We start from the raw sequence: 21,596 nt of genomic DNA, 5'->3' as shown, positions 1-21,596 counted from the left end.
CAGGAGGCAGATGGGCATGTTGGGGGTTCTGAGTATAGCGCTGGGGCGCTAGGGGTTCAGCGCTGTAGCGCTACCCTGTTCATTCAAAGTCCCGTTTTGGGTGTTTTTAAGGGTTTTTGACTTGGGGTTTCAATCCTTAAGGCCCGGGATCGAATCTACTCACCGTGTGGGCATGTTTCGAGGTCCCGAGAGTGGTGCTTAGGTTAAGACCCTATTATTGTTGATTCTCATTAATGGAGGTTATAATTGGTTGTGATTAGGTAACCGCTAAGGAACTAAAAGATCGATCGTTCTCAGGGGTCGTCCTTATTATACTTCTCGCTTGACCCTGGGGTAAGAAAACTGCACCCTATGTATATATGTCATGCGTATTTGCTATAGAGGCATGTTGATTGACAATGTGGACATGGATTGCATATTAAATGCTAGTGAATGTTGATTACTTGTATATGGCACTGACTAGTCAGGGACACTGACCTAAGAGTCAGAAACGGCATAAGCGTCCTGAACGCAGGGCTGAATGAAGATTAGATCTAATCGATATCAGTGTTGAATGGCTCTAAGGCATTAACACTGGACCGACCCTAAGTGTAACGACCCGGATTTTCAAGACTCGATAATGCGGAAATATAAATGTTTTCATTTAACAAAATGTCTCAAAAACCCATAGAAAAAAAAAACTTTTTAAAAGGTCGTATGGCCATACTTAACATTTAGTTACAAACATGTTTTATAAAGATTAGAGTGAGCCTAGTTTAGGAAAATTACACAACATTTCCAAAAATAAAAAGGCTTCCCAAAAGGTCGGTCCACATGTACATTTGCAAGGAAGACTCCAGCGCTCACTGCTCTGCCTTGCCCTTGCACTTACCTACAACATGAAACAACTAGGTAAGCGAAAACGCTTAGTAAGATCAACTTTCAAACAAAGCATGTAGAGAATTAGGGTTCCGGACCCATCCAGACCCTAAACAATCAATTTCAAGAACGCTAAAGCGTCCTGGCAAACTTATGGTCATGCCTGATAACCAATGATAAATTAATTCGTAACTGGATAAAAATCCTGCACTCAGAAAAATCCCAGAACAAGCAGATATATTATATCACAACTATATCTTATCAACAATTATATCCCTGCACTCAGAAAATCCCAGAGCAAGCAGATATATTATATCACAACTATATCTTATCAACAATTATATCCCTGCACTCAGAAAAATCCCAGAGCAAGCAGATATATTATATCACCAAATAATTCGAGACCAACGCTCGACAATTTCCAACAATTCATGCGTAACGCGCCCTCCAACATAATTGCTAATCTGTAAAAGAGAACTGAGTCCCCACACTAAGATCTAGCCAATAAATATTCTCACCAAGGGTAACTATCGTGTTACCTAGGGCATCGCTACATATTCAAGAGTGTAATCCAATTTACACGATTTTATGGAGACTTCTATGTTAATCAGTGGTGCTGGTGAGCAGCTGCCCCTAGGGTGTTCAACCTCACTCTATCTTGGCAACCCCTAGTATCTCTAGGCACTCTCACGGAATGGCCAATATTCACGGCTGCTATCCGGGAATAACTTATCAGAGCACTTGCTCGGATTCTAACCGTCCAATGATTAAGTAAGCATGAGGGCCCCTAGGTCCCATTTATCTTGGCGCCCCTAGGTTTAACCAGCTTATCCTCATCTCATGGCCACTCGTCTCGGTAATGAACCGGACATAAATAAAATCAAGCAGTGTGACGGGGATCAACCGTCTAAGATATGACGGACTTCTACCGTTCATATTTTCTAAATCAGCACTCACTAGACTAACGTCTCTAAGCAACTTTCTATGACAGCCTATGTATATGCATGTATCCCTATACTAACATACAAGACAATAATCATTTCATGTTGCAGCCATACAATATAAGTTGACTTACTTGGAGTCCTTAGCGCTCAGCAGGTTTTCACCCTCCAACGTTCAGTCCAGTTACGCTTAGCCAATACTGTAGTTATCCATACAGTATACTCGGATTAATTATGGCACTAATAATTCATTATTATTATTTTGGGCAGTTTGGTCATTTTAATAAAAGTCATTTGTAAGGATTTATAATCCTTATTTGGTTTTAAACCTATTAAGGAAAGTTATACAAAATATTCGAGACTAAACCCTAAGTCTCGGGGAGGCCTATCCTAAGGTCTCGATACCTAGGCTCGGGTATCACAATGGTATTTTCCCACAATCCGCTAAAAATCTTATTCTTTCAAGATATCGCTATTAACCCGCACTTTCGACTAGTCGGTTAAAATATGTAAGATTTTAGCCGGTATTATATCTAGAAAATACAAATAAATTCCTTAATTATTTTTAAAGAAAATAAACTCTTTAAATTTTCCTTTTTGTTTTCTTAAGGTTTTTAATATCTAAAAACCGATTTAAGAAAATTGCCTAATTTGTCTTAATTAGGAAAACCGTTATAAATTTCTCATCTTGACTAATTAATTTTCCAAAAGCAATTAATCAATTTTTACTTACTAGAAAAATAATTCATTTAATTATTTTCTCAAAATATAAGGTTTTAAACCCTCTTTTAATTTATTAACTATTAATAAATTAAATCTCTTATTTTTAAAAAGAATAAAAACTCTTTAATAAAAATAATTCATTTAAATGGGTAATTTTAGTGAAAATATGATTTCAAGACTTACCAATTTATATCTTGAAATAAGCAAAATTTTACTTTTTACCTTATGTTCCAAAATCTCATTTTTTTTTACACTAAGTGTGAAAAACCTATTTTTCACATTTTTAACTACATACTTCGTTAGTTTATAACTTGAAATTTACTTACCCAATTGTAACCAAAATTTCCCAATTCCATTTTTGTTATGCCCTTTAGGTCTTTGTAAAATCTTAGGTCAAAATGAGCATTTTTGATTGGTGAAATCCTTTTCCAACAATGAGGTAAAAATGACCTTATTTTCAAGCCCTTATTTTTTCCAAACTTTGACAGTTAATAACTTTCAAACCGTTTAATATTTTCTTACCAAATTTTACAGTGGACTAATAGGTTATGCCAGAAATATGTCCACAAAATTTTAGAAAAAACTGGGTTCATTTTCCCTATACAGTGGCTGTCCAAACTTGGTTCCGAAAATAAGAATACGAAAAAACAATTTTTTACCTAAACTTTGAAATAGCATAACTTACTCATTTCTAAACATTTTTTAGTGTTTCAAAAGCTCAATTTTATGTACTCAATCTCAAAAACATCACAGTACAATTAAATTTTACAAAACCAATATACAGTGGCTGCTTGACCCCTTGGAAGTCACAGCTCAAAACATGTTTTGTTTTAGGGTATCCTACAAAACCCTTGGGGGTTTTGGTTCCCATTTTCAAAAATCAATACACATGCATCATAAAAATTATTAAACAACTACCATAACCTTATTACATCACCAACAAGAAACTTTAAGCATTAGATATACAAAATAATGCTTAAAACTAAAAACCCTACAACAAAATCATCAAAAGTAAACTTTTTACCTCTTTGGTGTTCTTGCTTAAGGTTTGGACCTTCCTATTAGCTTTGGCTCCTCCAAAACCTTTCAAAAACCCTAACCAACTTCCCCCAACAACATAGGTAATTAGCTATTTGAAACTCTATGATTAAAACTTGACAAAAGTCTAGATTAATGAAACTTTACCTTAGGGAAAACCCTTCCTAGACCAAGACTTAGCTTCCAAGTTTCTTTGGTGTTCTTGGGGTTGAAAATGGAGAGAACACTTGAGAGAGTCTTCAAAAATCAGATGAGAGTGAATGAGGGAGGGAGAGTGGTCGGATTTGGGGGTTAGAATGGCTCACACAACTCTTCAAAATATCACAAAACACTTGAGTGCTTTTCTACCCACTTGCCCACTTGACTTCTTAATTAAAATGGGAGTTAAACTTTATAAAATTGGGTTCACACCACTCTAAAATAGCACATGGCTGGCCACCCTTTGCCATATATGTGACCATTAATTTTTTTTATTTTTTTTTATAAAGGTTAATAAAGGTTTCATAAGAAGAAAAGTCCAAATTGGCTTTTGACACATTTTTCACTCTTATTAAGTTTTTATCACCAAACTTAACATTAATTAATTAAATTTAATGTCTCTCACATTTAATTTAATTAATCACATAATAAAATTTAACCTAAGGTCCATTCATGGAATAAAATTCCCCATTTCGGCAAAATTAGGCATTTACCACAAAATGCCTTAAAATTTCCATTTTCTTTTAGGTTTCTTATTTTTGACCAAACTTTAACTTTTATGAATGTATTTTATGCCCAAAATATAATTGCCATGATTTTTCATTTTATTTTCCGAGATTTTTACCCGATCAGGGTTTTTGTGTCGGTCCAGGACCGAAAGTCTTATCTTGACTTTTAAAATCACAAAATTCATATTTTGGCTAGCAATAACTCATGGAATACTTACAAACAAAATATAATATTATTTAAAATAATATTCTTAACCCGGGGGAAAAATCCCGACCCGAGTCGTTTAAAGGTACCCGAAAATGCAGGACGTTACACTAAGGTCGATGAACTTATAAGCGCTTGGCTAGTCTAAGACTAGTTACACAGAGCCAGGGCATAAGGCCCCGGTGACTATTGTCACGTGGCTAGGGAACGATGTTCCAGGGTTATGACTCTATGGTCATGAGGAGGGTTATGTTGGTGACTATTCACCATACACCTATCCTGGTCAAACTTATGAAAGGCTCACTTATCAGATAAGCCCTGGTGATCCTATCGTCACATGGCTAGAGGGGGCTGTCTCCATTTTTGTGACTTTTGCGACTGTCACCTATTTGTTTTGGACTGATAGTCCTGGATGATTATTACGATCATTGTTGATATTGTATCATGCTGTATTGTGTTTTCTTGTTGGGCCTTGGCTCATGGGTGCTATGTGGTGCAGGTAAAGGAAAAGAAAAGCTCACCCAGCTTTGAGTGGAGAGTTTAGGTGGTGATGTGTACATATGCGGCCGCTTGACCACCACGGCCAAGGCGTTCTCAGAGGAACTAGGGGGTTTACCTTATTTTTGCCGCTTAGGTCGGCGGGATTGTAAATTTGAAACAGTAATGACCATTTTGTACTGAGAACAACTTGTAAATGTTTTAATTAGCTTTGCAGAGCAGTTTGTAATGAAATATATCCATTCCTTTTTAGTAGTTTTTCCACCTTAACCTGTTAATCACAATTATAGCATGTTTTTAACCAAAGGACTCGGGTAGCGGGTCAAATTTCTGGTTCACCGATCACTGTAACTGTTCTGGGGTAACCAGGGCGTTACACACATGCTCTGTGTTGTTGCATTGGATGCAAACAACCAGTTGTTTCCAATTGCGTTTGCATTGGTGGACAGTGAGAACCATAACTCTTGGACTTATTTCATGAGAAAATTGAAGGAAGCCATAGGGGACGTTGAGAACCTTTCTTTTGTATCAAACAGGCATGAAAGCATTAATCATGCTTTGGAGCTTGTGTTCCTAGATGCGTATCACGGTGCATGTTACCATCATATCTGTATGAATGTTGTGGCAAAATTCAAAACTGACCACGTGCAAGACATCATGGGGTGTGCAGCGTACGCATTTCGAAGAACGGAATTTCACAAGTTCTTTGACAAGATTAAGGTAATTGATCCGCCCATTGCTCAATATCTAGAGGGAATTGGCTTTGAAAGGTGGAGTAGCACTTATTTTCCTGGTAACCGATACAATATCATGACGAGTAACTACGCAGAAAGCTTTAACAATAAGACCAAGGAGGCAAGGAGCTTTCCAGTCGCCACTTTTCTTGAATTCATAAGATTCACTCTTCAGTCTTGGTTTGCAGATAGACGTGAAAGAGCTGCAAAAGCAAAAACTGTGTTATCACCTGAGATGGAAAAGGATTTGAAGAGAATAAGTGATAAATCAATTTTTTTAGATGTCCAAGTCCTTGGTCATCACGAATTTCATGTGGTCGATGGTAATGGTGATGGTGAGGTGAACTTGGCCACAAAATCATGCTCTTATGGCATGTTCCAAACCATTGAGATACCCTGTGTACATGCTTTTGTTGCAGCCAGAAAAAGAAGCATAAACATTTACTCACTGTGTTCCTTTTACTATAGAATCGAGGCATTGAAGGACACTTATAAAGATACTATTTACCCTATTGGGAACGAGGATGAATGGGTATATCCTTGATCACATCAGAGATACGGTTGTCGGCGTCCCCGTTGAGAAAACCCCTGTAGGAAGGCCCAGGAAGTAGAAAGTGGGTAGGCGAAAGACAAATCGCTATGCTTCACGCGAGGAAAAGATTGTCAAGTCACGTAAGTGTAGCAGATGTGGTGGTAGTGGGCACAATAGGAAGTCATGTAAGGCTAGGATTTAAAATATTGTGTTATGTAATTATTTAATTGATTTTGCTGCATTTATTATATGGAGTACTTCTTCTAATACTTTGTTTGTTTGGATGTCGAGGCAAACACATTATGTGAATTTAGTACTTTTTTATTTAATAACTTTTTCAAAAAATATTGTTTGATAAAAAATAATATACAAAGAAAATGTACAAGATGCTATACGCTATACTATACAAGATGTGTATGAAAGAAAATGTAAAGAGCATCACGGGGACAAATTCTGATAGAATAGGTCCACACACCACTTGGTCCTGAAATGCTGCATGTTCTCATCGATAACGGTATCGAGTGGTAGCCTGGAAACCAAATGCTCGATATATTTGATGACAAACATACCAATCCCCACTGCATATAATCGATTTTGTGTCAATAGAAGATAAAAATAACTTTAATTTTCAGATTTCAAAATACACTAATTAAATAGGGGAATACCTTGTTTTAGTCTGAGGACACTCCTCCGGAGGAATACGACAATATGAAAAAGGCTTTGCGTTCTGCTCAGGATATACCTGGAGGTACTCATGGTCGTCAAACATGCCAGAACACCATAACAACGAAGGCACCAATAAGCACCAATGCTTGATCGCTTCCTCCAACAGAGTGGGACTGAGCACGCTATGGTTGGAATCATAAATGTTGATGCACCATGTTGGAATGGAGACTTCAATGGTGATCCAATGTGCGGCTTTATCGACGTGCAAGGCAAAATATACTTCACTCACATTTTGCCATGATGCAAGGAATTGATTATCATCGCCCTTCAACATTTTCAGCACATCGTCGTCCCATTCATACTTAGAGTCAGTCTCTCTGAAATGATTCCAACGACCTAGGCACACCTAGGGGAAGGTGGTGTTCATGGTCGCAGCATCCTGCCAAAATGCACCATGATAAAAGTGGCGCCGGCGGCATAGCATGTGCAAAGCGGCATCAATATGCTGAAAAAACATGAAAATTCGTCAGTACGATCAATATATTAAGATTAAATTGAAAACATAAATGTAATTTACATACCGAATCCCAAAGCCAAGTCTGGACTATGTGCAACTGCAAGAACCATGCCACATCGTGCGTCCCAGTATGGACGTTCCGGTCTCTCTTGTTGTCGATCTTCCCGATGATCCACTTATGGAAGCTCTTTTCCTGCTGTGGGTCACACTTCCTCAATGGTTCAACAACTAGCCCCTGTTTATCATATCTGATCTTCTTCGTTGGGTCGGTGAAGTCATCAAAACGCTTGGGCCTGCGTTTCTTCCTGACAACTTCAAGGGCAGCTGCCTCCCCGAGCTGCAGTACTCGTACACTGGGACTGTCAGCATCACTGGCAATTACAGATGTCTGGGCCTGTGGAGTGGAGGGTTGATCACCGTGCTTGTAGTCTGCAGGCAAGATATCAGACTCTGTATCTGATTTTATGTCGGTGGATCGACCTGAGACCACTGAAAGCAGCTGCGCCAACTGAGCCATGATCGTAGTCTGATTCTGTAGTAAGGTTGCCTGGCCCTCTTCAACCCTCTTGAGCCTTTGCATCAATTGCTCATAATCAGGCTGGGCAACCTGACTAGATGAAGTTGCATAGGGTTGTGAAGTGCCCTCCTCAACCCTCGGGACATCCTCGTAAAAAATGGAGGCTTCCTTTGCAACTTTTGCCAGCTTCTCTGCCTCATTCTCAGGTACTACTACTTCCTCCGCTACAGTCCCAGCCTCCCCCATAGTTGATTCCAACTCAGGGAATAACCTAGAATCAACTTCTGGGAGGCTATTGTAGTAAACTACCTCACCGGGACGTGGCTTCATCATGGAAAATACCACTAACTGCATGGTTGAATAACATGTGTCAAGAAAACTTTAATAAAATAAATCGTTAATCAATTAATCTGTGACATTTAACAAGATAAAATGGAACTTACTCGACGGTTGGCAAATATAGGAACCAACTAAGCTGTCGAAATAGTGATATCAGTCTTCATAGCCCAGCTGAGCATCCTCGAAATCTAGTTCCCACTGTTCCTACTGAACTTACTCCCGAGAGATGGCATGGCCTCAAAAGCCCAGTAAAGAAGTGCGGGTGCATAGCCATAGAAACTATACTTCGCCTCCTTCTGTTTTTTGCTTGAACCCTCTTTCTTTTTCTCCTCGTAGTGTTTCAATTGCTTCTTCATGTCCTTCTGAACTCCTTTGCTAACTTTCTTAAATGACAACTTCCCCCATGGATACTTGAAAAAGTAATCAAGATCCTCAACCAGCCTCAGGGAATCTCCCCATATCGTCATTGTCTTCTCTGGGGCATTCAATACCCCCTCTATCAAATAGCACAAACCCAGCTTAAATGCATCTTCTGGGTTTGTGGAGGCCTTCAAAGCATCTTCCAACTGACCAAAACTAACCTTCGAATCACCATTAAAATATTCTTGGATGATCCGATCACTTGAAAGATGCTCTTTCAACTCATCTGGGGACGGTGATTTCCCAAAATTCAGCCCGGTAACTAGGGCAAACTCTGCAATACCAAATCTACACAGAGTGTTGCCCATGTAGAACTGACCCTCTTTAGGCTTCTTGCTTTCTACCTTACGCAACATTAGCTGATGCAGCAGAACCCCAGAAAAACTAAACTGCTTCGCCTTAAAGAACTATCCCAATGGGCATGCCTGTGCCCTTTCAATAAGACCATGCCTCTAAAACTGCTCTATAAGGGTATCCAAGTAGGCACTACCCCTATAAGTGACACGGCCAGGAAAGTGCTTCTCCAACGGCACAATAAGGTCAAGCATTTGGAAAAAAAAAAAACAAAAAGAAAATGTTAAAAAAATGTAAAACAATCTGGTCACTATCGAGACAGTTACTATCGAGTCCCATCGAGGCAGAAACTATCGAGGCCTATCTAGGTGGGTTCTAAAAATCACAAAGAATAATATCATCGGGTTACTATCGAGTCTTATCGAGGCCTATCGAGGTAAGGCCTAAAAAATCCCAAAGTCTCGTAGTATCGAGTCCTATTGAGGCCTATCGATTCCTATCGAGGTAGGTCCTAAAAATCCCAAAGCCCAGTATCATCGAGTCCTATCGAGGTAGGTCCTAAAAATCCCAAAACCCCGTATCATCGAGTCCTATCGATTCCTATCGAGATATATGCTAAAATTTCTATAAGCCTAAAATTTCATCGAGTCCTATCGAGTCCCATCGAGGCCTATCGAGGCACAGTCAAATCCAGTCCCTATCATGCACTATCGATTTCTATCGAGTTGCATAAAAAAATATCGAAAAAACCCAAATTTCTTCATTCCCCAGCCCCGATCTATCCTATGAACAAAAATCAACAAAAAAAACCAGGCACATACACATATTGCAGATTAAAAACGAAATCCCTCACCTTCGTTTTCTTTGGGGTTGTTTCCTAAAAGTTTGGTCGGCTTGCTCGACGTTTTCTCCTTCCCCTTCTCCGATCGTCAACTCCGACCCTTTGGGAGCCCTTGTTCGTGGTCGTGGAAGACAATGAAGGTTGGGTTCTACGGATTCAATCGAGGCCTATCGATTTCAAAGTTTGCTTGGTTTGGGAATTTGGGAGAGAATACAGAGAGTTTGAGAAAATTATGCCATGAGTATTTTGGGTAGTAACGTCATTAGTAGCACCAAAACGAGAGTCATAAAGAGATAGATTATTTTTTAAATGTAGTGTCTCTTATTGCATTAAAACTCAAATTTCCCAATACAAATTGAAGAGTTCCGAGTTCCGGACCTAGATACTAAATATGCTAAAGATAAAGGGTTTTGCAGTAAATGACCTAAAAACTACTCTCTTTTTTGTTAAGACAGAGAGAAACATAGAAAAGGCAGAAAAACCCGATTGGAGTGTTGCCTCAGATTGTGGGGGAAAAACAATGGCGGAGATGGCTGATTCGCGTAGCAACAGAGCAGCTGTTCAAGCCACCAACGACGACGCTTCGGCCAGCAAATTGTTAGTTCCTTTCTTATCTTTATCTGCTGTTTGTTTCCCAAGAAAATATTTTCATTTCCGGACTAAAGGGTACTGACTTTGAATTTATATGACTGAAAAGGTCCTGCGTTAAAAAAGGGTACATGAAGGATGACTATATCCATTTATTTGTTAGGAGACCCGTGAGGAGATCTCCCATAATAAATCGTGGTAGAACAATTAAGCTTCTGCCTCTTCTTTGTAAGATTATATTTGTGTGTTTTTGATTAGTGATTTGGCTTAATCGTCTTTCATGCTTGGTATATAACAAGGCTACTTTGCGCGTCGGGCTGCTCTTCGGAAGCTTCTTTTTCAATTTGTGGACACTGAGAGAAATGGGGATGAAAAAGTTCAAACTAAGAAGCAGATATTATCACTTGGAGCTGGTTTTGATACTATGTTTTTTCAATTGCAGGTGTTTCTCAGTCTTTATTGATATTATTATTATTTTAAATGCGATAAATTTAGTACTTTCAAATGTATCTTTGTTTTGCTTATTTTGAGTTTATAGTTGTAGGAAAATGATTTTAAAAGTTTTGGCTTAGTTTTGTTTAATTTTCCAGTCTTTAAATGCCCAAATGATTTAAATTGTTTTTCAGTGTTTCATTTTTAGTTTCCCAGGACAACATATGCATATATATATATATATGTACACATTACATGTATAGGACCTGTATTAAAAATTTTCTTCATTTTCTTTGGCAGGATGAAGGGAAAGCCCCACATTTATATGTGGAAGTGGATTTTAAGGAGGTGAGGAGGATTTAAAACTTTCATTACTATCAGGGAATTTGTTATCAAATGCAGTTTCTTTTCATTTTGGTATGAGGAAGCATTATGTCTAAGTAAGGTTAAAATGTATAGGCATGAATTGTTTACGAGAGAAACTTATGTAACTAATTCCAACTGTTAGACCAAGTATTAAATTTAATGCTTTCTCTTAAAAGAGGGATGGATCAATCTTGTTCTGCTTTTGTCATTTGCACACCTTTAAATCTTTTTATTTTTTTAGGTTACTAGTAAGAAGGCTGCACTTATAGAGAGTTGCAATCAGTTGAGGAACAAAATTAATCCATCGGCATCCATTTCACGAGGTAGATGAACCTCAAGTTGCATTCATATTTACTGGCTGGAAATAATTTTAACTATAACGTTTAGCTTTCTTTTCTGTTTCATGCTAATCATGGCTTTTCTGAAGAACTAAGATGTATGAAATTCCATACCGAGAATGCTGAATATGGATATATATGTTCTGATTTCTTTACTTTGTGATGTCTCTTTGATTTAACAATGTTCCAATTGCAGTCAAAAACAACTTTTTAAACACTTGGCTTGCATAGATATTACTACAGAAATACTTGAAATTTTAAATTTTTAAAATTTTTGTTGGTTATATAAATTTGATGTTTAAATAAGTGATAGACTACTATGTTTATTTTAATATTTATGCAAGTGATAGAATTTCTATTGGGGTATCTGTTGCTTTTCAGATAAAGGAGAAGTACTTAGTGATAACTATAAATTACTCCCGGTGGATTTGCGTGACATAAACAAGTTAGATGACATCATAACATTAGCTGATATGGATCCCAGGTATGTGATTAGAGTCATTCATTAGAAAAAAAATGGGTATGTGAAAAAAGTAGAAACTGAATATATGAAAAAAGAGAGACGGAAGTTGCTTATTGTTTCCTGAAACTCTTTGCAATTTAACATGTAAGATGCCAGTTGCCACACCTATTTTCCCTTAAAAGAGAGAAGGAAATATAATTCTTATTATCTTCATTTATCGTGAAGGAGGATTAAATTTCTTCATTCTAATATTTTTATCAGCTTGCCGACTTTTATAATAGCAGAATGCGTTTTGATATACTTGGATCCAGATTCAAGTAGTGCTGTAGTTGGTTGGGCATCAAAGACATTTACTACAGCAATATTTTTCTTGTATGAACAGGTTATGTGCCTTTCCATACCTAGTATTATTATTATTTGGTGTTTTCTTTGACTGTGTAAGGCAGATAGGTTTCAAGGTTTACTGCTTCTCTTGTCTTCTTTCATTTGTGATTGAAATTTTTTAAGTCAGTTCAATTGCTGAACTAGGTTCCTTTAACATCTGATTACAACAGATTCATCCAGATGATGCTTTTGGGCAACAGATGATTAAGAATTTGGAGGTCTGTTTCTTTCTTTTTTTCTTGTTGTCTTGATTATTGTTTCTGTCATTAGTTAGTAATTTTTCTTTGGATTTTCTTGTTTCTCATTTGAGTCTTAATGGACTTCTTTTCTCTTTTTGGTATTTAAAAATGATTTCATTCAGAGCCGAGGCTGTGGACTCCTGGGTTTATATGCCACACCAACGTTACAAGCAAAGGAAAACCTTTTTCTTGACCAGGGATGGCAGGTAGGTGGTCCATGATTTTAATATCTGGAAGAAAAAATTTATTTTTTTCATAATATTTTGGTGATCCCATTTGTAATACTGGTATCATGTTCAACATGGGCTGGTTGCAGAGAGCTGTTGCTTGGGACATGCTTAAAGTTTATAGTAATTTTATTGAAGCTCAGGAAAGACGTAGGTATGTCCTATGTTCTCAAGTGTTTGTGAAGTTATGAGCAGATTATTCATTTGTGAATTGTCATGTTTAATTTCTTAAATTAATTGCACTAGTTTGGAAGTGTTTAAATGCTCAAAAGTTTGGCGTTTAATTTGTCTTTACTTGTTCTCCTTATGAATTCTTTCATTTAGATATATGACACTACATCACTTTAAAGCTTCTCAGTTTCAAGAACTGCTTCAAATTGGCTCCTTTTGTTCATTTAATTATTATTATTATTTTTTATTGTCGAGCATAACCATCTTTTATTGCTTTAAATTATATAAATGGGTTGGTTATTGCTTGATGTAGTGTCCTTGAAATCCGAAATTTGTGATGGACCATCCCAAGTGGTGTTACAACTTTTACAAGTCTTAGAAGGCCCACTAGTTTACACATGTTTGTCATGCTAGGTAGAGAACAACAATTATCCTCCTAAGAAGATTGCAATGTGTTATAAGAGGTGAAGACAATTGTATTTTCTTCTATTTTATTGTGAAAATAACATGTATTTATATACAAACTAGATGTATTCATATACAAACTAGAGAAGCATTTCTAGGAAACTAGGAGAATATAGGAAACTAAAATAATTAAAACTAATCCTAATTTATAGCTAATTTACAACTAATATAAACATATATATATATATATATTCTAACATTACCCCTCAAGTTGGAGCATAAATGTTAATCATGTCAAGCATGTTACAAAGATAATCAACCCGCACCCCATTTAAAGCCTTTGTAAAGATGTACCCTAGGTGTTCTTCAGTCTTCACATATTCTGTGGAGATCAAACCTTGTTGAATTTTCTTACAAACAATATGATAATCAATTTCGATGTGCTTAGTTCGCTCATGAAACACAAGATTAGATGCAATATGAAGAGCAACTTGGTTATCACACCACAATTTTGCTGGCACTGAAGTTTTAAGTCCTACTTGACTAATATATTCACATTATTTCACACACAAATTGTGCCATAGCCCTATATTCTAACTCTGTAGTGGATCGTGACACAACATTTTGCTTCTTACTCATCCAAGAGACCAGATTCCTTCCAACAAAAATACAATAACTTGAAGTGGATCTTCTTTACACCTTGGAACCTCCCCAATCAGCATTTTAGAAACACTCAATATGAGTGTGCCCATGATCCGCGTACACGATACCTCGTCCTAGTGTTCCTTTCAAGTGACACAAAATTTGTTCTAACACTGCCCAATGATGAATTGTTGGGAACGACATAAACTGACTAACAAAACTAACTAAGAATGCAATATCTGGACGAGTCACGACAAGGTAATTCAACTTCCCAACCTATCTACGATATTTTTCAGGGTTTGCAAATGGGTCCCCATCTCCCGTAAAGTGCACATTTGGACTCATTGGAGTACTACAAAGTTTTGCTCCAAATTTTCCAGTCTCGGTCAATCAGTCAAGGACATATTTTCTTTGAGATAGAAAAATATCTTGTTTACTCCGAGTGAGCTCAACTCCCAAGAAATACTTGAGCACCCCCAAATCCTGTGTGAAATTGAGCATGAATGAAAAATTTAAGGGATGAGATTCCTCTAGTATCATTTCCAGTAATAACAATGTCATTCACATACACAACTAAGACTAATAGAATGATACCTGAGTTGCTTTTCAACATACTAAATTTCTCAACAGCCTGACTAAATTTTCCAAACCAAGGACGAGGACTTTGTTTCAAACCATATAAATATTTTTGAAGACGACAGACTCGCCCTGAGCAACAAAACTAGGTGGTTGCTCCATATACACCTCCTCTTGAAGATCACCATGAAGAAAAACATTCTTAATATCGAGTTGATGTAAAGGCCAATGATGAGTAACTACCATAGAAATAAACAATCGAACATATGTCAACTTAGCAACAGGAGAAAAAATATCACAATAGTTCACTACGTAAGTTTGAGCATAACCCTTAGCAACAAGACGGACCTTAAACCGAGCAATTGACCCATTTGGATTGACCTTAACAGTGAAGACTCATTTGCACCCTTGATCCGTTTTCTTGCAGGTGAATCGACCAAGTGTCTAGTACCATTGTCATCTAAAACATTAATCTCTTTCTATCATTGCATTATGCCAACCAAGATGAGATATAGCTTCACGAACAGTCTTAGGAATAGAGATGGAATCAAGGGAGCAATAAAAGAGCGAGGAAGATGACAACTTGAGTGAGTCCTGATATCGTGAGAACTTGGCAAATTCATCAGCAGAATTAAGGACTGATTTATCAGAGGCATCATTGGTACTTGCAACATTAGCGGAGTGTTTTTGCTGATTTTTAAACTGTAGCTTTCGTTACTCAAACTTGGTGTGGCATGGATTTTTGCATTAGTTGCAAATAATGTCTCTAGGATCTGGTGTTTGAGTTTCAAATCCTTGCGAACTGCCTCCTCTGTGTACACTCAGAGTAGAAGATTTCTAAGGCGCATAATTATTACAACTCACCAAAGCAATATTAATAGGAACAGAGGGAGTAATTTCTGTGCGAAGAACACAGCTAGAGACATCTTTTAAAGAAGAGACATCATAACCAAAAAGAACTTGTGCCTTCGCAGAATCAAATTCAGGTGAGAGTCCTGCTAGAAAGCTTGTGATAGCCATCTGCCCTTGCTGACAGCAACATATTAAGCTCCTCATACTTTTTAAATGCCGTAAAGTAGTTGATAGGGGTCTGATCTTGTTTCTCCACACCGTAGAATGTTTTTCAAACCTCATACATACGGAAGAGATTGCCTTTTCCGGAATACAAAAATTCAAAATAATCCATTAGTTTTTTAACTAACTCACCGTGATTGATCAAGCCAATTACCTCATTGTCAATAGAATTCTGGATTTGAAGGAATAAGCGAGCATCTTCCCAAAGCCACGTTTGCCTCGAATCATCTCTCTTTAGGAGGATCATCATTTAAATGGTCATCTTTGTCAATACTTCGTAGCTAAAGCCGAACAGTCTTACTCCTCTCCAAGCCAGTCAGTTTATGGTCTGTGATTTTAGACATCATAGGAACCACATTAGATACAACTACTGATTTAGCCTTTGATTTGCTCTCAGCCATAACGCCTATACAAAGAAACACGACAACAAATACGAAAACCAAGATAGAATCACAACAATAAACCTAGAACAAACCTTGACAGTTGCAAGTACGAAAACTAGGTGAGTGAGCAAAAACGAGGCACGAATAACCAGAAACTCGGAGGAGAACAACCGGAACGAAGACGACCGCCGGGGATGGGGCCACGCGCTACCGGCGCGTGGGAGGCAAGCCCGCGGCTTGCGACTGTGTGTGGGGCCCACGCGCAGGGAGTCTGACCGCTGGACTTTGGGGAAACGGTGATTGGCGGCTGGGGATCCTTGTGGTGTGGGCAGTGAGAATAGAATACTAACAGAAATAGGTCTTCCAAAATAAACCCTAAAATAGACTAAACCCTAATTTTGTAGCAAAATTCGATTTCGTAAGCTAAAGGTTCAAATACCATGTTATAAGAGGTCAAGAGAATTGTATTTCCTTCTATTTCATTGAGAAAATAACTTGTATTTATATACAAACTAGAGAAACTTTTCTAGGAAACTAAGAGAATATAGGAAACTAAAATAATTACAATTAATCATAATTTATAGCTAATATATATATATAAATATATTCTAACACAATTAAAGTCCCTCCTGGGCATCTTCATAGCAAGTGCTGTGTTTCCTGGTCTCCAAATATTGTAGGGTTAGGTTGGGAGTGTAGTTTAAAAGAAAAATAAAATGATAACAGATTTTGGAATTAGATAATGCATTTTTAACGAGTGAAAGGGGATGTTTACTTGCGGCCTCTCTAGGTTCTCTTTTACAGGAAAATGACATCTCTCTTAAAAGTTTATTACCTGATTTTAGTTTATTGATATTTTCCCTCTTTCCTTTAGACGCATGGTCCATAGTTGTAAAAAAATTATAGTTGCCATAGTGTGGTACAAGTCCTCTTTTCAAAGCTCAAAAGTTTCTTGTTAGGGAAATTTGCGGTATTAATATCTATGTAGTTCATTTTCTTTAACTTAAATCCCTGTGCAAATTTTTTGGCAGCAAAAATCCATGTCGTTACACATAAGTGTATCTAGTGGTACACATGGCAGTACCCGATAGGCGACAATTTGCTTTTGAGAAATTTGCGGCATAAATAACTATGTAGCTCATTTTGTTGCATTTTAATGCCCAAGTAAATTTTGTTGCCAAAAATTAAATAAAATAATTTATTCACCTAAAAAATTATTTAAGTATAAAATAACAAATTATTGAAATGTTAATTAAATTCTTAGTTTTGTTTAGATGAATTGTTTTTGTTTTAATTGACATTTTAATAATTTGATAATTAGATTTTAGTAATTTTTTATTGTTAGATTTTAATTAACAACTTATTGAAATGTTAGTTAAAACAAAAATAATAAAAAGTAATCTTAAAAAAATTAAGAATTTGATCAATTTTTAAGATGAATTTAATTTTTTTTTAAGATCAATAATTTGTTAATTAGATTTTAGTAATTTTTTGAGGTAAATAAATTATTTTATTTAATTTTTTGTAGCAAAAAATTTACTTAGGCATTAAAGTGCAATAAAATGAACTACATAGGTATTTATGCCTCAAATTTCTCAAAAACGAATTTTGCTGCCAATCGGGTGCTGTCACGTATACAGCTTGACATACTTAACGGTTGGGGGACCAACGTCCGTGCCAAATGTGTAACGGCATGGATTTTTGCCGCCAAAAAATTTACATAGGGATTTAAGTGCAACAAAATGAGCTACATAGGATTAATGCCGCAAATTTCCCTTTCTTGTTATAAAGTATATGTTCTGGTTTTTGTTGTGCTGTGCATCTTTGTGCTCTTGCTTTAGAACTTCTTATTGGGAAGCTCACAATGGTTCTGATGTATTTGGAGAAAGATTATCATCTGTGATCTTGTGTTGATTAGGATCGAACGGCTAGAATTGTTTGATGAATTTGAAGAATGGCACATGATGCAGGCAAGTCAACCCTTCAATTTCTGTTGTGAAAGAAAACAAAAGAACAAATATTAATTATTATCAATTTGACATAGATTTGCAGCGAGTAGAGTACTGAAAGCTGTTAATACCAGTTATTTGCACTTAGCATGCACATGTATATGGCCACACACGTTCGAATCATACCTGTTAAAGTTTCAACAATTGTGGAAAATATCTTTTGTAGTAGAATAAATGTACAATACATACAAAAGCTTAAAAATACTACTACTAAGATTTTATTTGTTTTAAATTATATATACCTACATGCTTATCTAATCTAAAGTTTGTACATATTTTTATATAAATACAAATTCAGATGAATCATATCTATGTAGATGTGGAGGTGAAGTTTGTGATAATGTTGATGGGTCATACTCTTTAGCATCGCTTTTCGATATTGTTTTCGTTATTCTTACGTGAATTTTGTTGTGGACTGACGATTTCCAGGAGCACTACTGCGTGGCTTATGCAATCAACGATACCATGGTATGTCCGCATTTGACTAAACTCCTTGCTCTCACTTTTCTCGAGTTCGGTTCAAAGAAAGGGTAAAAAGAAAAAGATATTGGAATATACCAACTTTTGATCCCGGTCATCTTTCACTCATATCTGGCTGCTATTTTATGATTTTAATTATATTTTCCATACATATTTTTCTTATAAAGTTTTTATTGCTAGCTGAAAAAGAATCTGAAGCCTTTTTTACTCTTACAATCTGTCTTCCCTTTCTGCACTGATTAAATTTTATTGGTATCTAAATCATAATAGTTTTATTGGAGCGACATGGAGAGATGTATGTTGTTCACTTTATCCTTTTTTCCCTTTTCTCATTGGTGGAATGAGTCGTTTTTGCACATTTGGTCCCAAAAGGATACAGATTTACATAACCCATTTTGGCTTTTTCTCAAATGGCTCAGGGTCTGTTCGGGGATTTCGGCTTTCACAGCAATCAGCAGCACGTGCTAAACCCCTCATCAGCCTCGCTATGAAAGCACGAGCTTAAGCTTTCTTTGCCAATGCCAAGTTAGGCTAGAACAAAGCTCGTGCTTCTGACACGTACGACCCCAGCCCAGCAGCCTTGTATGGTGGGGGTTTTTGGGATTGTCACGTACACAATAACTACTAGTTATTCTTTTTACCTATGACATGAGTTGAATCTTTCTGTGTGTTTTTGTTTGTTTTACTAAAGAAAGTAGGTCATGTTTGGTTGTTGAAAAATTAATGGAATTAAGAGAAATTCCTTTTTATTTGTGTTTGGTTACAATCTAAAATATTAAAATATTATTTCAATGGAAAGTTTATTCTAATGCATAAAAATTTATTATTTTTTTACTTATTAAATTTTAGAAAATTTACAGGAAATACTAATTCTTCACAATTTTTAATTATTTTTTTTTACGGTGGAACGGAGTTTTCTTTCTCTTTTACTGTCTTCAATTAATTTTTACAATTTTACCATTTATCAAGGGTTTGCTCCGTCTGCAAGGGAGGGAAGATCTCTGCCGATTATTACATAGCACAGAGGAGTTCTGATGTCACTCTTGTTCCTGCAGTATTTCTGTTTTTGATAAGTAAAACAAAGTTTTGTTATAATATATTTTTTCAGTTTTCGACATTATCATCATCACCGTATAATTTTTGTGGTTCCACAGTAGTGGTCTGCGGCAAAACATATGATAAGAATTTGATCTTCGCCATTACTTACTCACTGCTGTCTTACAAGAGAAACAAACATCGAGAGAGAGAGAGATGTCGTGAAGGCAAAACACATCCAAGTTTCTTTTCAAAGGGTATGGATTTGTTCTCCACTATATCATTAAAAATATCCATTCCATACATGGAGGCTCAAACCCTTGCCACCTTTCTTCACTAAAGGCACTTTTTTTTGGTAACCAAAGATACTCTTTAATTATTTTGCAAAAAAAGATAATTTTTAAGTTTTTAATTACTACCGACAGGGCAACTTGTAGAGGGGTTGAAAAAAATGAGATTTTTTTTACAGAACACGCAGATTGCAAAGGAAAATTAAATTAGTCTAGTTATTTTTTTAGTTTATTTGAATATATGTTTAGATGTTTTGAGATATATTTTGATATTAAGTTTGACATATTTAAAAATGCAGGATATGTTTTTCGAGATTGTTTTTTAAATTTATTTTGGTATATGTTTAGTTGTTTTGAGATATATGTTAAGTTTATTTTTAACACATTTAAAAATACAGGCATAAGTTTTTCGATGTTATTTTTTGTTTTTGTTTTTTAGTTTAATTTGTGTATATGTTTAGTTGTTTTAAGATATATTATGAGTTTATTTTTAATACATTTAAAAATGTAGGGATAAGTTTTTTGAAGTTATTTTTTAGTTTATTTTGAGTTAATGCAATATGTTCATGTTTAATTGATTTATTATTCTCTTTTAACACTGTATTGTTGTGAGATTGCTCTCTAGTTGATTTTAAGTTATTTTTCAGCACTATATTGCTATAGGGTTGATGTCTAGTTGAAACCATATTTTTGTAATTTTAAAACTTTAAAATTGTATTTTTGAAAACTTAAGTTAGTAAAATTGAAAAAAAAATAATATTAGTAAAAATGTAAAAAAAAACATAAACAAATATATATATATATTTATTAAAAAAACCCTTAAATTTTATTACATTCATGTTCTAATTCTCATTTTAATGTTTTCTTTACTCAAATTCAACCAAACAGAACTTCAAAGAAAATAATAATATTTTTTCCTCTGCTAGCTGTTTGGCAATGAAGATGTGTGTCCTCGGTAGTGCATAGTTCGGATTGTAGGGTGAAGCCCATGTGGAAAGTATATATTATAATTTATATGGTTTTCTTTTTCTTCTTTTTATTGTGTAATTTTCTCCAATGTTTTTATTTCTCTCTTATCCTTTCTTGTTTGACTTTTTTATTTTGACCAACCTGCCCTTTATTGAAGAGGCTGCAGCATCCATCTTTGATTTCTTTTACAGATCTTTTTTCTACCGTCAAAATAACTCTAAATGGTATATGAAAGTAAGTAAATCTGTATGTTTTTAATTTTGCAATAAAATAATTTATCCACCTCTTAATATTATATATTACCAAATATATCATTAGGAAATTAAATTATACTATTTCATTCTAAATATTTTAATATTATGATATATGTATATTAGTTTTTATTTAAAGTTATTTTGATTTTTTTTTTTCATTTTTCATGTTTTTATAAACTATTGTATCAATTGATTTTGTTTGTTTGCTTTTGTTGACGCGGTTTTTCGCCAACAGGTAATTAAGAGAAGAAGAGAAATGGATTAGTGCTAATAATGAACCGAAACAGATATATGATCTTAGGAAATGGAAAGGTGACTCAAGACACGGTTTTTAAGTGGTTCAAAGGTTAAAATCCTTCTACTCCACTAGTCAATATCATTGCTCTATTCTGGGTATATGATTACAGGATATTTCTTACAAGAGATCATCCAACCCCTATC

The 21,596-nt window shown here is 35.8% G+C and overlaps 1 protein-coding gene across 4 annotated transcripts; it reads left to right on the top strand.

Annotated features, from left to right (window-relative positions):
• The first annotated feature begins 10,251 nt into the window (after positions 1-10,251).
• On the top strand, positions 10,252-19,358 carry LOC133777551 (leucine carboxyl methyltransferase 1 homolog). Of its 4 annotated transcripts, none has more exons than XM_062217217.1 (13): positions 10,252-10,427; positions 10,528-10,616; positions 10,718-10,860; positions 11,151-11,198; positions 11,458-11,539; positions 11,936-12,038; positions 12,279-12,399; positions 12,572-12,619; positions 12,763-12,846; positions 12,957-13,021; positions 18,037-18,088; positions 18,557-18,595; positions 19,027-19,358. In XM_062217217.1, the coding sequence occupies exons 1-13, from the start codon at positions 10,351-10,353 to the stop codon at positions 19,096-19,098; spliced, it is 1,023 nt and encodes a 340-aa protein (XP_062073201.1). In that variant the 5' UTR covers positions 10,252-10,350; the 3' UTR covers positions 19,099-19,358. The 4 variants fall into 4 exon arrangements, with proteins under 4 accessions (XP_062073201.1, XP_062073202.1, XP_062073204.1 ...); XM_062217218.1 differs by having other exon boundaries at positions 19,007-19,358; XM_062217220.1 differs by lacking the exon at positions 18,037-18,088.
• Positions 19,359-21,596: the final 2,238 nt, after the last annotated feature.

Source organism: Humulus lupulus, chromosome 5 (genome assembly GCF_963169125.1).
Source record: "Humulus lupulus chromosome 5, drHumLupu1.1, whole genome shotgun sequence".
Lineage (NCBI taxonomy): Eukaryota > Viridiplantae > Streptophyta > Magnoliopsida > Rosales > Cannabaceae > Humulus > Humulus lupulus.
Note: the sequence above shows the minus strand (reverse complement) of the source record. Positions and strands in the feature narration are given on the sequence as shown.

Bases quoted from the DNA above. Each gene is read 5' to 3' on its own strand.
- LOC133777551 (XM_062217217.1), top strand. From the start codon at position 10,351: ATGGCGGAGATGGCTGATTCGCGTAGCAACAGAGCAGCTGTTCAAGCC. The intron at 10,428-10,527 runs GTTAGTTCCTTT...ATGACTGAAAAG, and splicing joins GACGCTTCGGCCAGCAAATT to GTCCTGCGTTAAAAAAGGGT. The intron at 12,400-12,571 runs GTTATGTGCCTT...TGATTACAACAG, and splicing joins TATTTTTCTTGTATGAACAG to ATTCATCCAGATGATGCTTT.